The 18,704-nt window shown below is 42.0% G+C and overlaps 1 protein-coding gene across 1 annotated transcript in view; it reads right to left on the bottom strand.

Moving 5' to 3' along the window:
• iqsec2b (IQ motif and Sec7 domain ArfGEF 2b) overlaps nucleotides 1–18,704 on the bottom strand; it is a 33,910-nt gene extending 15,206 nt beyond the window's left edge. Inside the window, 1 exon segment of the mRNA XM_042003270.1 lies at nucleotides 16,939–18,704. Within this exon segment, the coding sequence (XP_041859204.1) occupies nucleotides 16,939–17,390 (452 nt within the window). The 5' untranslated portion in view covers nucleotides 17,391–18,704.

Raw genomic sequence — 18,704 nt, 5'->3', positions numbered from 1 at the left:
TCGGATTGAGGAGGAGCAGTGTGGTTTTCGTCCCGGTCGTGGAACAGTGGACCAGCTCTACACCCTCTTTGGGGTCTTTGAGGGGGCATGGGAGTTTGCCCAACCAATCTACATGTGTTTTGTGGATTTGGAGAAGGCATTCGACTGTGTTCCCCGGGATATCCTGTGGGAGGTACTCCGGGAGTATGGAGTGCCAGACTCGCTTGTACGAGCTGTCCGGTCCCTGTACGACCGGCGTCAGAGCTCGGTCCGCATTGCCGGCAGTAAATCAGAATCGTTTCCAGTGCGGGTTGGACTCCGCCAAGGCTGCCCTCTGTCACTGATTCTGTTCATAACCTTAATGGACAGAATTTCTAGACGCAGCCAAAGTGTCGAGGGGATCCAGTTCGGTGGCCTCAGGATTGGGTATCTGCTCTTTGCGGATGATGTGGTTCTGTTGGCTTCATCGGGCCGTGATCTTCAGCTCTCACTGGAGCAATTTGCAGCCGAGTGTGAAGTGGCTGGGATGAGAATCAGCACCTCCAAGTCCGAGACCATGGTCCTCAGCCAGAAAAGGGTGGAGTGCTCTCTCCGGGTCTGCGATAGGGTCCTGCCCCAAGTGGAGGAGTTTAAGTATCTCGGGGTCTAGTTCACGAATGAAGGAAGGATGGAGCGGGAGATCGACAGGCGGATCGGTGCAGCGTCTGCAGTGATGCGGACTCTGCATGGGTCTGTCGTGGTGAAGAGGGAGCTGAGCCAAAAGGCAAAGCTCTCGATTTACCGGTCTATCTACGTTCCTACCCTCACCTATGTTCATGAGCTATGGGTAGTGACCGAAAGAACGAGATCGCGAATACAAGCGGCTGAAATGGGTTTTCTCCGCAGGGTGGCCGGGCTCTCCCTTAGAGATAGGGTGAGAAGCTCGGTGATCCGGGAGGGGCTCAGAGTAGAGCCGCTGCTCCTCCGAATCGAGAGGAGCCAGATGAGGTGGCTCGGGCATCTGGTTAGGATGCCTCCTGGACGCCTCCCTGGTGAGGTGTTCCGGGCACATCCCACCACATCCCCTGGGGAAGACCTAGGACAAGCTGGACGGACTACATCTCTCGGCTGGCCTGGGAGCGCCTCGGGATCCCTCCAGATGAGCTGGTGAATGTGGCTGGGGAGAGGGAAGTCTGGGTTTCTCTGCTTACGCAGCTCCCCCTGCAACCCGACTCCGGATAAGCGGCAGAAAATGGATGGATGGAAGTTATGAAGATACATTTTTTAGCACTCAAGAAAAAGACTTTGGAGTAATAATCATATTTACTTACTTTTTTCAAAGCTGTCAGTTGCTGAGAATGTTCTTTTATAATAAGATAAGCTTCAGTGCTAAGCATCCCAATAACAGTTTTAAGATATAATCATTTCCCTGTCCTATGACCAGGTTAGTCTTTTCCTCCATTTCATCTAAGCTGTCATTTCAAGAGCATTTGAACAGTCAAATCAGAAAACACTGACATTATTAAACCTGCTCTACCAAATTTGATTCAAATATTGCATCTTTGTGCCATGGTAGGCAATCTTGAATATGGTGGAAGGACATGTCCTGGTCCTCCAGAGTAAAGAATGGTGTTAAACAAGGCTTTTATTTCAACCAGGTAATAACATGTAATAAAAGTCAAGGCGAGGGAGATATTCATGTAAAAGTAAGCTGTTTAAAACATGAATACAGCCTTTTCACAGCTGGTGTCTGAATCTCATTATTTATGTAAGAAACCCTGTTTCCAGTTCCAGTGCCAGAGAGAAAGTCTTTCTGGAGGCTCCATCCTCAAGACCAGCCAAGAGTTTCATTACCTCCAAGGATTTAATTGGAGCTGAAACAGATGGTTGATTTTCATAAACGGTAAAGTGATCACAGACAGAGTTTGAAGAACAAAAGCAGCGAGCAGAAATTGAAATGTCAATGGGATTGTGCAGTGTAAAGTACAATGTCATTTCCTAGCTTCCAGTCCCTTGATCATGTAATATTAATGTACTGATATTGTGTGTACCTGTGTATGTGTGCTTGGAAGCATGGCAGTGGATGTGACGATGCTACTGAACCCACAGCAGGACATGAAGCCTGATGGATTAACCTCTCTGCTTCCTGCTAAGGGGATGCCAATAACTGCATCAATCTGTCTGGTGACTCATTTCCACCAAACCATCAACTCAGTCAAGTTATATCATTTCACCTCCTTTTTAACTTCAAATTCGGAATAATTTTTAACAAATGCTCATTAAATATGGAGGACCAAAACGGCCTAAATTAAAAATAAATACAGAAATATAAAAATGGCTCAATAAACAATTTGACGTGCCAATAAATTACACAATAAAAAAAAAAAATTTAAAACAATGGATAACGCTGCTGAGTGATGTAAAGATGGGACAAAACCGAGAAGCAGATGGGTAAGTGCTGAAAGCAGGGAAAGGGAACAGCAGTTGCCGTAGAATGGGAAAGGAAGGTTCTGGAAAGGATCTTTAAATTTTAGCTGCAACCTTCAGAGGATGTTCACGGAACATTTAGACAAGTTTTCATCTCAATGATCCAGGCAATGTTCTCTATGCATCACAGCCAACTTTACCAGAACCGACGAAGCTGGAACAGCCCCGCAGCTACTGCATCCACGCCCAACAATAAACAATAATCAGTGATTGTGCGAATGTGACCTTCTCAGTGTTGATTGACCAATAGGCGAGGATCTTCCCCAAAACATGCCTTGAAAGGCCACCCCTCATTTACATAATGAGGCAGAAATGTAAAAAGGAGACAGAAATAAATACACTTGGAAAAACAGAGGAAGAAAATGCAAGACTGAAAATGATGAGGACGTAAATTTGACTGCAAATAAAAAAAATTTAATAAATAAATAAATAAATTTGTCATGTTTTATAGGTTTCTTAATGGAAAAACTACTTTTTCTGTATAATTTATTGGGGCATGAATTTGTTTATTGAGTCATTTTTATATTTCTGCATTTATTTTTATTTTTGGCAGTGTTGGTCCTCCATAATTACCCAATGTGTTGACTGAATAATAAAAGCTGTTCAGCACCTTTTATAAAGATCCCAATTATGTCTTCTATTTTTTTACCATTCATTTCAGTGTTTAAAAAGTTTAGAAACAGTTTGGCCAGAGCAGTCTGTATAAATGTGATCCCATTCTTCCAAACAGCCAAACTGAAAGTAAACAATCACATCATTCAAGGGTCAGATCCGAGCATTCCTCCACCGCCAACAGCCTCCAACTGCTTTGCTGTCTCACATACTGAATGCACTGCTCATATCTTCCTGTGACCCCCCCAGTTCAAAGCTCAGAGGCTCTTAATAGCAAAGCCGGCACCCTGTAATTAAACAAAGGCTGTGAACTGACAAATGAAAGTGTTGCATATAGTGACACAGCTGATTACTGGCAGTGTGTTTTAAGCATAATCTTGTTGGATAATCACTGTCACAAAAACAAGACAGAATGTAGAGATATGAGTTGTATAAACAGACATGAAGGCAAAAAAAAAAAAAAACATTCTTAGGAAATTATCTTTCCTTTTCCTCTTTTATGAGTTTACCATCAGTTTGTTTGCATATGACATCTGTACCATGCATTTGTGGAAATTCCTGTTAAATCTGGTTTATTTTCTACAGCTCTAAAACTAAAAGTGGACTGATCAGTCCCAGACTTTCCAACAACACTAAACTAACACTTCAGGAATTTTTTTAGTTACATGATCCATCATTTGCAAGGCATACACAATCTGTCAAGCAGGTATCTGTCATGAGCCCATTTATTATTTGTCTTTCACATACTGTATGTCACTTCTAAAACAATGCCTTTTTTTATAAAACCATCTACAGATATTCCTTCATTCATCATTATTTTTTGTCTTTTGCTGTCTATGATGATTAAGTTATATTGCACCTCTAAACAACACTTAAACTTAATATACCACATCATTGCAGTTAAAGTCCTATGAAATAAACACATAACAAGTACTCTCTTTTCTGGCTGGTACCAACTAAAATCCTTTTGTAAGTATAGTCAAATTAATTGCAAAAAAGCTGTATTCTTACCATTCTGCTAATGTCAAAGAAAGGTCTTGCTCTAACTGCATCAGCTTAATAACAAACACCAACCCTCCCTCTCAGGCGCGTTTATTTCTTTCCCCTACACACACATTGGTGCTTGCTCGCCCTGCAAAGCTGTACAGGCTGCATTCTTTAGCCTTTACACAACTACAAACTTCCCTCGTCCTGCCCAGCTTCTCCCCTCCTCCCTCCCCATATCAGATCAGATGTCTGGCACATTTATTCAATTTTATTACACAACAGACACATGTCACAATTACACAGCTTAAAGGAATAAACAAAGAGGCAAAATGAAGACATCCATTCATTTATTGGTAACTGAGGGGGAGGAAGAAATGAAAAATACTGATGTGTTTATGGTGAGACACATCAGTGGGTGAACCTCTACAATAATACAGGTTAAAGCTACAAACATGTGGGTAGTGTGGAAGAGCAGCTGAGATTTACAATGTCCAAGAAACAATTACAAGAGAAATTGTTAAAATTAAATAAATTCAGAAGAAAAAGTTCTTTTTGATGCGTGAAAAAATATTTAAATGTACTGTATTATGAAACTGTAGCTCAAAACTATAAAATATTCACATCCCATAGAAACCCCAGGCTTGTAGTGAAAAAAGTTTAACATTTGATCCCAGGTACAGTGCTGCAATTAAAGATGGAATATACTTTTAACAGCCACTTTTTTTTTAGGTACTTAATTGAACAAGTACTGGGTTGGACCTTTTTCTGCTTTCAGGCCTGCCTTATGTCTTGGTGGCATAGATTCAACAAACTGTTGGAAACATTCCTCATAGATTTTGGCGTATACTGACATGAAAGTATCAGAAATACTTTACATACAGCTGCATCCAAGATGGAAATATCCCATTCCACCACATCCTAAAGGATTGGATTGAGATCTGGTAACTATGGAGGCCAATGGAGTACAATAAACTTATTGTCAAGTCCAGGAAACCAGTTGGAGATGATTTGAACTTTGTGACATGGCTACTTCCAGCAGGATAATGCACCATCAGAAGATGGTTCACTGTGGTCATAAAGCAATACTCAGGTAGACTAGGGTGTTTAAACAATGTTCAGTTGGGATGGTCTTCTGCTGCTGTAGCCTGCTTTAAGCTTTTTTGGGTTATGTGCTCAGAGATGGTATTCTGCATAGCTTAGCTGGAAGAAGTACTTATTTGAGTCCCTGTTGCTTTTTTTTTTATCATCTCCAAACTGCCTGGCAAGTCTCCTTTCCTTGGAGTATGTGCTGCTTTGGTCCTATTCTTTACAAGTTCATTTCAAATTCAACAGGTGACAACAAAGTCATGATAAAATCAGTGATTGCCAGCTTCCCCTTTCTTGGAGAAACAAAAGATATTTCCACTAGTATGCATCACAGTTGGTATGAGTTTCTTTGTAAAAGCTGTCTTTGGTCTGTACTCAACATGTTTGCAGTTACTTTGGCCAAACAAGTCCATCTTTAATCACTTTGGTCTGTCCACAATACTTTAGTACATGCTTATTCTTTTTTTCCTGCTTCTTCTTCTAATGCATCTCCTGAAGACTTTATTTTACACCAGATGTTCTGCTCTTTGAATGAATTTTCTAGTTGGCCAATAAAAGCATTTTCCCGACTGTTTGATCTCAGACTTTTCATGGGGTTTGAAGGATGGAGAACTAGCCAGAGGGGGGTAGCAGTGGGGGATATGGAGGTGACTGGAGCCCAAGACAGGACTCCTTTGATTTTAATGTGGTGGACAGAAAAGCAGATATGGTGAAGAAGAAACCTTCAAAAGGTATGAACAAGATCTCAGATTTATTTCAAACAAGTCCGATATCTTTTAATCCAGAAAAATAAGTATTAACCCCCCCGGCCTCGGTTATAGATATATTTAAGCAAAATAAGATCAAGCAGATCAATAGCAAAGAACACCATGGTCTAAAATTCAGAGATTTAAATTTTAAATGTCACTTTCTAAAGAGGCTCCAGTCATCAGCACCCAATTTAGAAATGTACTGATATAAGATTGTGATAAATGTAAGGATTTAATGACTTTTCCATGGACATGGATTCATTTCTTTTATTAGAAATATGACTAACAACTGCAAAATGTCAACTTTTTATTCATTAAAGAGCTGTCTTTCAAAACAGGTTTGACTTTTTAGGTTGATGTGTGCAAATATTTTCAGCACATAACAGCCGCTGATATAAAATGTATGTCAGCTATCTTCTCTGTGGTTACTGCAGAGCAAATAATGTCCTGTGGCTGCATCCAGTGTGAATCAAATCAATTAATAATTATCAGATAAATAAAAAAAAAAAACTTTTTCCATTTTCACAGGAGAAGCCAGATTTCCACCAGCCTACAGCAACACACTCATCAAGTTTCCAAAAATAAAGCTGTAAATACTCTGTGCTCTGCAGGGAAAGGCATTAACGTTCGAGGATTATGTGCAACACACAGCACACATATTACTGAAAATAGCATTTCTATTATTACGTTTGTGTCTAGATGGGAACAATGTCCTTGAGGTAGCGATGAGTGATGCAACATATGTGTACATGCATCATTCCAGCGTAACTGAAACAACACAGTGCAATTTACTAGAACACATACAGACCATTTAAAAGACAGAAATAAAGCATTTTAGGAGTGAGAGATCTTTATTTTTCCAGTATTAAAATCAACATGACTCTACTTCAAGGCGATAAATTATGGTGGACATAAAAATGTTTTTTAGATGGATCAAATTAACATGGTAAAGAAACTACATACAACTTACATTTTTCCAGCTTGTAGACTAGCTTCTATGAAAAATAATAATATTAATAATCATAATAGCAAAAGATACCAATCTGCACAAATAACAAATTACATGACTCAACTAGTGGATCCTAGATGATGATGAATGCGACAGTAATAAGCTGACGATACTGATGTGTTCTGACAGCCGGACATGGCTGCAAGCAAAGAAATAAATAGCAAAGAATAGAGAAAACACAACATCAAAATTCTTGAAAGAGAAAATAAAAACACAGACCACAGAATACATGAATAAATCAGTAGCAGCACACAAGTCACATGCATCTTTATAAATATATAGATGGTTTTTTTATGGCTAAAATGCAGCAAGACTCAGTCTTTTTGTTGCACAGTGAGACCACAGCGTGATGTGTGACAGCGCGTTCGCTGGTAAATTGTCGTACGGTCAGTCACACCGCAGCTCAGCGAGAGGACGGACTACTGCAGCCTGAGGCGGAACAACAGAACTGATGGGCTCTCTCATCTTCACCCTCCTCACTTGAAAGACAACATGGGGGACAAGTCACAAGACAAAAAGAGACACGGGACAGCAGGTAGACAAAGTAGAGAGAATAAGAAATAGACAAGACAAAGAATGAAAAATAGAATGAGACAAAAGCAGCAAGAAAGCAGGTGGGATCTAGAAAAGACTAGAGTGGATAGACCAGATTTTTTTTTTTTTTTTTTTTTTACTGTGGGTAAAAAAGGTGTTGCAGTCATCTAATGCCATTAGATGGCAGTGTTTGAGCACCATGCACAGGTGTGTATGGGAAGAGCATCCGTCTGCTGATGGATAAGAGGGAGAGAATTTACTAGGTTCACTTGTGACTCAGTCACCCTTAGCCTCTTAACTTAATGAAGATCCCACTTTCCTTCACTCTGCTTGAAGAGCTGTGTGTTTTTCAAACTGGTAGAACAGCTAAACCTACAGCTATTAGTCACACCTGGGAGTGGTAGGAGACTGTAGCACAGGCTTCAAAGAAGGGTGGAGGATGTCGAGCGGGAGAGCAAGCAAACGAGGATTAAAGGTAAAAAAGGTGATGATGACAAATGAAAAGGCCACTGTGTGAGGGAGAGATCTGGAAGTTGTTGACAGGCTTTTGGATTGTTGCAATGCTCCTTATGAGGTTGAAAGGGGTTTTTAATTATCATTTTAAATAGATATAACTGTAATCAGGCTCTATTGTGGCCCTTACCTGTCATCCTGTGGCAAGGTTTGGTCAGTAGAGGGGCAGCAGTACTGATGAAGACTGCCGAAGCTGTGAACTGTCACACTGGTGGGAAACAGAGCGGCAAAGGCAGTGCTGCTCACTACCGTAGGTGTGGTGGGAGCCGAGACGGGCTGCCCTGAGACAGATGAAGGCTGGACACTGACAGGAAGGGCCGAGAGATGGACGACAAACACACACAGAGGCATGGAGAAAGCAGAGAGACACAGACACATACAGTCAGCACCAAAGCAGAAAGACAGGCACAAAGAGAAGGCATTTGAAGCTGCACACGGAGAGTGACAAATCATAGAGCAGCAATGGTAGCAACAGGAATGGCACATTAAATAAAGAGCAAAAAGATACAGGTGTGTGGCAGTGTGTGTAGACACCGACAGCAGCAGGGTGACTTAACATCATCACGCCCACACAAACAAAACAGGTTTTGCAGAGAACCGACTCCTGGCAGATACAGTAGGTTCCAAGAGTAAGAAGAAGACTTTAAAAGAAATGAGAATTAAAATTCTGATGGTTGTCAGCAAGAGCTCTGTTATGCCACCCTTTTGGATTATATAAAGCTCTATACAGGTCTACAGCAGAGTTCTTTGGTAGATTCATCCAGTATGGAAATGGGAAAAGCACTTTTTTTGTAATGCAAGCAGGAGTGCACATAAAAACACAAAAGCCTCTTTGCTGCTCCTCTGCTCTTGCAGGAATTAGAGCTGTTCCATCTGTGGCTGAAGAGTGTGCAGTGGTTGAGATTAGTATGTAAATGACTGGTTTTTCACCAGGGCCAGCTGATCTCAAGGACACACAGTCCCTATCATTTTAACACGAAACAAAAGCATGGAGCAAAGTAAGTGGAAAAAGGAAGTAAGGTGGCATATTTGAGCAGTTCACCTAAGTTTACCAGCTGTCAAATGATGATGCAGCCAGATAGAATATTAGAGATAATGTGCTATTCACATCTAAAACCAATATTTTAAAACATAAACATGCTTCTATTATTAGCTAAAGCAGTCCTGTGTAAGTAAGTCGAGAATACGTATATACTTCTCATCAACGAATCTCAGGACAGAAAAAAAACTTTGAACTTATCTTAAACCGTATGATAATGAAAACACTTCATTCCTCTGTGCCACAGCATAGAAAACACAACATAAGACACACCTTAGAGTGACGACCTCTTTCATTATTATGGAATTGCAACTAATATTGAGTCAAATCTATATAAACGCAATCCACAGCTGAAAATAGTTCTCATCAAATGCAGGAATTCTGATCATTAGTCATGTACTAAAAACAAAAACCGTCCAGCTGATTTAAGAAACCACTCATTTTAGAAATGATCTTTTTCTGACCTTCAAAAACTATGCAACAGTAAGAAATTGCTTAATTTACACAGAATTATCACCAAACTGCAGCCACCCTCAAAAGCTCCTTTTTGTAGTGGGATATTTATCGGCTTAATAGCCAGATATCTTCTTCATGAATCAGCAGTAAACAGAAGAAGAGTTTGAAAGAAAGCAAAAGGTTGGATTTACAAGGTAGACAGAAGCTCAAAATGTATGATGCTGCATTGCAGCTGCTGACTGTAACTCCACTGTATCTGCCTAACTTTTTGTGTACTACAACTATGAGAATTAATACAGATTGTCAAAAATATTCCTTTTAAAAGGCCTAATACCTATTTAAAAGAAAAAGATGGGATAAAACATGGCCAAAAGAAAGTAAAAAACCTGTATTACATTGTAAATTTGTGAAAGGATATCAATCATGGTTTACCATATCAGATCTTACTAAACCACCCCGTCCCAAACTGGACCCCTTGGTGAAATCACAGCTATAATGTGCTGTGGTGAAAACTATGGTTTAGCTAAAAACTTTATTTATTTATTTTTACTAAATTTGATATTGTTGTATTTCACGAGAAGATGACTTGTGGGACTTTATGAAGCCCCCCTTTATTTTTTTTTTTTAGTCAGTCAGTGGTACTGCACTTTAAGAATCGTTGCATTACTGTTTCACACCTAGTGGCTATGTCTGACTTTTACAGTGTATATAGTTAAAAACAAATGGACTAAAAGATACTTCATGAGATTAGTTGACAGTAATAAAATATTGATTATCAAGATTACCTTAAAATTATCAGCCTTACTCTTAAAACCTAGAAGAAAGCAAGGGTTTCACAGTAAGCAGGAGTGTTAGTAACAGTTCAAGCAGAGCAACAGCAGTGGAAACGGGAGTGTTTACAGATTAAATCATGTAGGAGGGTTTGTTTTCTTAGTGCAGATCATAAAAAGATCCAATTACATTAAAAAAAAACCATCAGTGACTATTCTAACAGCATAGTATGGACCACAGGCACCTAGTTCGTTTATTTATTTTTAAAAGATTACAAGCTAGTGCATCAATAAGATTGATTTCAGGCTAATTTATAATTCTAGATGCTGTACTGCTAAATATCCTAATATGAGGTGACCCATTTCTTGTTCATTTAGCCTTATTAGGTCTCTGTATTGCAAAGAAATAAAATCCTGTGAAGAAATGCACTCGTTGACCTGTGCAGCTTTGTAAGGAGATGTGGAAAGAGGCAGGAGGGAGTTGTTATGTAAGTCTGAGCAATGCTTGTACACAGTATGTGGTCTTACACTGCCAAGATTTGTATTTTACCAGCAGCAACTAATGCCTCCTGTTGGAGTATCCCCAGTGAGGCAACTGTTGACAGGCTCATCTAAAAATCTGATTTGTGCTTCATGAACAGTTATGCCTGTATCTGTGCCATAAAAAAAAGCACACACACAAAGACTCCTTCTCTTTCTTCATTAAAAAAACAGCACATGCACTACCCACTCATACTGTTAGTATGTATACATCTATTATTCTGTTATTAGCTATATCACACAGAGAAACATGGTGATGAAAACACAAGATCAAGATATGAATCAACGCACTGCGGTGAAAGGTAAATATTAAAAACAAAAGGGAAAAGAGAAATAAAACTATGTTGGGAGAATGCGTGAGGTTGCTTGTATTTAAAGCAGTGAATTGACAGAGGCTGGAAGCAGGAGGAAGAGTGGGAGGAGGAAGAGCTACACAAGAGTGGGAGAGGTTGAACACAGAAGAGGGCAAGGGTCAAAATGATCAACTGGGGAGGGGGGACTACATATGGAAACAGGACCTGGAGTGATGGTGGATCCAGTGTTTCCTCAAACCTGTGCATTGGCACGGGGGTGTCAGTGTGTAGGTGAGCGTCTATGTATAGACGAGTGAGGAGAGTGGGAGCAAGGCTCACATGCTGCATTCACAGGAAGACATTCAGGAGGTTTACACACGTTTCATAGAGCAGCCCACAGCCAGAGAGCACCGCCATTTCCATCCATGTGTGTTTCTGGGGGTACAGTCTAAGAATCTGTCCACTCCAAGTTGTGCTTTCAGTGTCTTTTTTATTTCCCCATCATTGTCTATGAAACAAGCATGTGGGAGCGCACCGCGTCAACCCACCTCCAGCATGTGACCCACCTGACTCCGGCTGACAAACTGAAATGTTTGATAACACACATTGCATCATAGCTTAAAGTGTTTTATTTTTTTAAATTCCCTTCAATACTCCCCACCACGCTGCTTCCACTAGCTCTTCCACAACCAGCCTCACTGGTTTTCCACCACGAGCTTGAGTCTCCTGCTGCTTGGCAACAGTGTGGACTGCCTGTGTGGGCGTTTGGCATTGAGTGCCAGGCGAAAGCACTGGCGAGGAGGGGCACAGTTACAGTTACGATTTAACTACGCACACCAGGCACCTGCTGTACCCTATGAGCTTGTGTGCACATGTATGTGTGTAGCATAGGTGTTTCATTTCAACTGGATATGATTCATCCAAAATAAGAACAATTAGACTTCTTTTTAAATATAGTGTGGGTGAGATGGAAGTGAATAAGAAAATGATATCCCTGTAGATCACCGAAGGGATGCTCTGTATAGACATAAATAGATCTGGGTCATAAAATGTGATTAATTGTCTGCAGCTGCCTGAGAAACTCCACCTCAACTTTTCAGTGACAGAGAACCTGTAACCTGCATTAAGTAAACTACTGCGGCACTCATCTGTCTTTGATGTGTCTCCTCCATCCCCATCAAGCAGTCATTTAATCCCGCTTCCGTCTTTCACCCTGCTCCTGCTCTCACTCCTACCCTCTCTTCACTTCTCTCCATCTCTTTATTCTGTGTCTCTCGCCCACAGAGTTCTTCATAGAAGAGCTCACAGCGTTCCCACGGTAACCAGTATCCCTATTCTGCTCTGCAGAGCGTGTGCACGAATGTTTGACAAACATCCCGCCTCAAAAAGTGCCACTTATCTGCATCTGAACAGGAAAGACAGTGAATCAAGTGACTGTAGCAGCTGGGAAAAGAAGGGAAGTGCTCCATGTTCACCAAACGTTGGGAGGTTCATGATTCATCCCCAGTTATGTTTAACCAATGATGACTGGACAGCAGCTTCTGCCCTCCTCACTAATGACAAGGCAAGACCCCTAATCTGTGAGCTGATTCACCACGGCTGCTGTTAGGACACAACTGTTATCTGCGTACCGCTGCCACTTAAAACAAAGCAGGAGAGGTTGCTGTAAGCAAGGGGCAAGAGGAGAAGGAGGAGGGTGTTTCAGGATCAGGACATAGGTGATGGGGAGTAAGAGGGTGGAAATGAAGGTGGCAGGATGGAAGGAAATGTAATATTGCAACTGTCTTGAGGCCAGCTTACAGTTTTCACAGCAACTACTGCATCTCTTGCAGCTCTTCTTCTCCAAGAACATTTTACTTGGGTAGGGGCGGCAGTGGCTCAGGCGGTAGAGCAGGTCGTCCAATGATCGGAAGGTCGGCGGTTCGATTCCCGCTCCCGCAGTCATCTGTCGTTGTGTCCTTGGGCAAGACACTTAACCCTCCTTGCCTCCAGTGTTGGCATCGCTGGTGTATGAATGTGTGGATGAATGTTCGGTGATGGTCGGAGAGGCCGTAGGCGCAGAATGGCAGCCACGTTTCCGTCAGCTTGCCCCAGGGCAGCTGTGGCTACACAAGTAGCTTACCATCACCAGGTATGAGTGAGGAGTGGATGAATAATGGATTCACACAATGTAAAGCGCTTTGGGTGCCTTGAAAAGCGCTATATAAATCTAATCCATTATTATTATTATTATTATTACTTAGAGTGAAAATTTTTACATTAAAGCTATTTATTTGTCTTTTTACCATTAAGATAAACGGTACTGTATACAAATCGATGAGAGAATCCATATAATGGACATTACGTTAGAAAGGACAATCAACCTCAGGGCTAAGCTGACAACTGCAGAATTTATCATACTAAATATAGTAAAACTGCACAAAGCCTGCTTCATCCAATTCTTTTGGGTAGCTTTACACCACATGCTTCCAAGAAATGGTTTAAACTTCTAGGAAAATCACAACGTTCTAACATATCAACTAAAACTGTAAAAATCTGTGAACCCATCTGTTTTTACCAAACTATATTTATGCATTGAGCATAAAACCCCCAACTGCCCTCGGTGTGCCGAACATGACCATCTGCGCAAAGGGCCGAGGCCATTGGTCACTCTGGACATGAAATGCAGGAGCTTTTTTTTCGCTGGGCTGGAGATATTTGAAAAATCTGTGCCTTCATGTTTATCTAAATATAAGTGAAAACAAGTCAGATTTTTTTCCGTTGCATGCACAGCATGAAACCATGAACACTCACTTCACTACACGGCAAAAAGCACTACCCACATACAATTGCCTCCCACACAAACACACGCACACACATCCATCATTTTAATTTACGTCAAGCTAAACCGCCATTGCTGTAATTATTAGCGCTGCTGTTATTTTAATTCTCAACCAAAATAAACTTAAAAAATGGTTTAATCCGCCATGTACCCTGAAACATAGAAGTGGTCTACAGCTTTACTGTATTTCTTCCAGAAAATCAAGACAGATCCAGAGAAGGCAGATTACCTCCCATCACTTCACACAGCATGTTTGCATCAGGTCAGAACAAGCTCGGCTGAGCGTACCCACACACTTGCCTGGGGCTAGTTCTTTCCTTTAAGTTTTTATCTGAGCCATCTGATTTACAATAGGGTGTAAAATACAACTCAAAAAGCTCTTATCAGCACACATTACGAGCTCATAATTTGCGTCAAGAAAGAATATTCAGTTAGCAACAATAGCTGTGCTTCAGCTAAGAGCAGGAAAAGAGCGGGTGAGCTCTGAGGGGAAGGGAAGAGAATAGCACAAAAGTAATTTCTGCAGCTTCTCTGAGTCATATCTGCAGCAGTGGGAAACAGAAACAGCGAGGGGGAGAGATTGAGTGTACATACGTGGGTATGTGAGAGAAAGAGTATGAGAGATGGAAGGGGTGGAGAGGGGGTTGCAAAGGGGATGGGGTTATGTGTAGTGGAGCTACAGAAAATGAGAAAAAAATTAGCTGCTTATGACACAAAAGCCCATTAATATTTTTCTCCAGAATTTTTGGTGAGAGCCAAACTCTGAGTGAAGAAGGGGGATGGGTGGAAGGGTGATTGGAGGAGAAAGACAAGCACCTTTGTGGAGCTATTCACAGCTTCTGACAGCGACAGTCAGTCAAGAAAGATCCTCTTCACTTTTCCTCTTTTTTAGGCATTATATGAAATGACTTTTCTCTGAGTACCAACCCTTCTGGGGCTGTTGTCAAGACCTCCAGCTGCTGCCGCCTCTCATCCTTTTGAGCACAGCTGCATGTATCTGCATGTACCAAAAATTCAATCTCTCACCCATACAGCGGGAACTGTCACACCATAATGACAGGACAGCCCGTAAAAGCAAACTGCAGGGTCACATCAGCAACACAATGATGGCCAGGCCAGGTGAAATCCCACAGCACTACATACACACTCACAAAAGTGTCACACCAAAGAGACACACAGCGGTAACTGTCACCCTTGGACTAGTGGTAATTATCCTCTTGTCACACTAATTAATCTCTCATGCATGCCTTCCTCCCTCTTTCACACATTCTTAAGCACTCACACCAACACATGCATTACATAAAAGACACACTTCTGACACACACACACACACACTTGCTTGAGTTTTCCCAAAATAACAACAAAAACATCTGCTGCACTCACAGCGAGCTGTGGCAATGCCCCCCGACCCTGCTGTGTCTTGAAGGAAGGACTTTGACGTCAAATATCATTTCACCCCAAGGACTCAGACTCATATTGTTCACACTGCCATTAACCGCACAAGAGGGATGGAACAAGGGGGGGACATTTGGGACAGCTGTTCAGAAGCACACCGCTGGGAGAAAGAGGACGAAGCAACTTGTTTTGATGCAGCTCCTACATGCATGACTAATAAAATAGAGATGGTTTTATTCAGTCTGGAATCAAAACGGAGGGTTTATGTGAGACACAGAGCAGAGACGAAGACTCCTGCTGGGGGAACTAAAACTAATTGGACAAAAACAAAGCCAGCTCTCTGAGCAGGCTCCCCCTCTTGTCCCTCCCTCCCTTGTTTACATACCCTGTTGACAGATGGCAAATCAGTGTGTGTGTTCCACCTTTTCTCTTTTAGACTGGGGCATGCTGGGTAAGGTCGCCCAGTCACTTTCCTCCCCCTTGTCATCTTTCTTCCTCTCCCCCATCATCCTTCTGTCTCTCCCCCCTGATCTAAGCCATATTTAGAGCGTCACAGCCAGTGATGATGAAGAACTTGATGTTTGTATTAGATGCATTATTAGATGAGTGGAGTGTATTGCCACTGACCAAAGCCAACAGGCCAGTTTGGGTTTGGCTGAGTCACAGCCAGACAGGGACAATATGGCTCAAGTGTGTGACTCTTTATTAAATGTGGCACTCCGTAAGATATGCTTGTCTGAGCCTGGATGCAAAGTCAACCACTGCTGCCTGGATCAGAAAGATCTACATTAGTTATTCATCGTTGCATTTAACACCCACATAAATAACTAATATGTGCTTCTGTCTAATGACTAAGTCCTCTCAAGGGATGAGAAGAAGGCTCCAGAGAGACAGACAGGAGAAGAAAAGGCAGCTCGAATTGATGAGAGATTTAGGTGAATCTGAATCAACCATTAGTGAGAGGACTGGGAGCGTAAGAAAATAGAGCAAGCAGAATCTGTTAATAACTGCTGCAATGATTGTGCGTTGAAAAAAAAGCACATTTCAGAGGCTGCAACAGTTTATTTCACTGTGTACTTTTTCCACATGAGTTGCCGCCTACTCACAAAGCTCAGTGCTTCCAGAACAAAAACAGACTCTTATCGGTTATCTGTGTGTGCGTGGTTAAGTAAAAAGCAAGGACAGATGCACTTGCTGTTTGCCAAAGCGCTGTCTGAGGCAGCACTCTGGCTTCAGGTCACTGTTGAGTTAATGGGGAGAAAAAAAAAAGAATCTTCCTCCCTGAAGTTTTCCTCAGCATACCTTGCACGTTTATAGAAACCATTACACAAATCATAGTCTTTGCAAGCAAAATTACACCCAGCATGATGAACAGCCAGAGCACTTATCACTTTACCCATAATCCTCCAGTACTATGTAGATTTTCTTACGGTGCTTTATTAAAATATCTTCTCTTAAGGTTTAGTCCCATTACTGTGAGGATTATGTCTGATGACTAGAAAGGCTGCTGCTCCACACAGCCTGTCATTATGTGGGCTTAGCATATAAATGCTCTGTCAGACTTCAGATATAATGTCTTCCCTACAATTTAGAGTAACTTGGACAAAATTATTGACACTCAAACAATATGACATGCAGCAACTACTTAGTAGTGGAAGCTGGCAGGCCTGTGCCTTAAAGGAGACTTACTTTCTACGCAAGCTGGAGCTGGCGTTAGTGTCTGTGCTGTCAGTGCGTTCAAGCCGGTCTCGCTCTGTGGTGGAAGAGCTGCAGGAGAGCCCTCTTGTCAGCCTGGTGTGGCTTCTCCTCTCCCTGCTGGGTCCTGGAGTTGTGGCTGATCCAGCTGTCACCTGAGATGCTGAGCTGCTACCATTCCCACCAGCCCCGCTGCCATGATGGATGGGGAGGGACAGGGGCTGGCTGTGGTCATGGTTCTGCTCTGGGGTGTCTGATCCAGGGGTACGCGGGCTGCGATCCTGCCTCAGGTCCTGGTTTTCTTGGCTGACCCTGTCCAGCTGGCCCTCCAGCTCCTCGATGCGCCGGCGCTGTGTCTCCAGGAGTTTGGCCTGGCTCTCAATGATGTTGTTCAGCTCCAGGAGGTACTCCACTGCCCTGTTGGGGCTCTCTGGGTTGGCCTCCATGGTAGGATTCCTTCCTCTAGGGGACCACCAACCACAATTTTGACCCCTTGGGGCCGAGATCCACCCCCCCCACCAGCCCTGATGAGTTGGGGGGAGGGAGGGACCAACGAAACCTTTGCTGAAGTTTAACTATGAGCTTAGGAGGTTCCGAAACAGGAAGTCACAAAGGTAAAAAGATAGAGGATTGCAGAGAAACTACATATCCCCAAAGATGAGGGCAAAAATGAGCATTATAGCATCTTAGTAGCCTTTAAAAACGTTGCAAAGCCATGAAAACTGTTTAAAGCTCAAAAATAAGCTTATGATGAAGTTGATTGTCTGATTTACTGAATTCACAGTCATTCTGACATCAACATGTAGGACAAGAGTGTGGGCCGTCATTATTAACAATTTATTGAGCGAAATGTTTAAAAAAAAAAAGAGTGATATTGGCAGGAAGCAATAAGTATTGTCTAAGTGGGGCTTTAAAATGATAAAATGGAATTTAAATAGCTTTAATCTCTAAGCAAAATATATAGCTATACACATCTGTAGCGAGAGAAGTAAAAAAGGGAGTTGACTGTTATTAATTTATCTTCTACCTGGTGACATACCCTGCCTAAAAGCTTTATAAACTATAATATTAGCTTCAACTAAATTAAAATAACTCTTTTCTAACATTCAAGGGGAAAGGGATGGGGGTAATGGGGGTGATGCTGGGTATGATTTACCACTTATTTACAAGGCGCTGTCAATCATTATATAACACAGCAAATTCTGCTCCCTCCCACGTTGAATGTCCCCGCAGCCCATCATCGTCGCTTTCAACCCATGTTTTAAGGTGTCTTTAAAGCACAGAAAGTAAGCAGGGGTGGCTTACGAAGTTCATTCTCGAAGTCCAAATCCTCCCCTCTGGTCCGCCAAAACTACATCCCAGCGTTTTAAATTCAGGTCCCAAAGTGCGCGCGTGTGGGCTTTTTCATCCGAGAATAAAGCAGAATTTAAGTCACGCATTCATGAAGACTGATGTTGGCCAGTAGAAGTTGTCATATAACGACTATTCGGAATATTTTTCACAGTCCTTGACTCTCGTAAGCTGATGTGCCAAATCTTAAAAGTGTACTTTGTGTTGGCTGCCTTCGACGCTGATCTGAAATCGGTCAAAACGAGCTCAAAGCGTCCTTTTCTACTTATCTGTGGTTTCAAGACTGTAATGGTTGTCGGTCCACGCAGAAATGTTGCGGTGGGTTTCCTCTGAAGTGGCGCAGAATCTGAGGTTTCGTTTCTTGTGCGTCTGAACTGCAGCGATGCTGGCGGCTTCTCCCGTTGAGCGCC

The sequence above is a fragment of the Melanotaenia boesemani genome, chromosome 13 (genome assembly GCF_017639745.1).
Source record: "Melanotaenia boesemani isolate fMelBoe1 chromosome 13, fMelBoe1.pri, whole genome shotgun sequence".
NCBI classification, from domain to species: domain Eukaryota; kingdom Metazoa; phylum Chordata; class Actinopteri; order Atheriniformes; family Melanotaeniidae; genus Melanotaenia; species Melanotaenia boesemani.
Note: the sequence above shows the minus strand (reverse complement) of the source record. Positions and strands in the feature narration are given on the sequence as shown.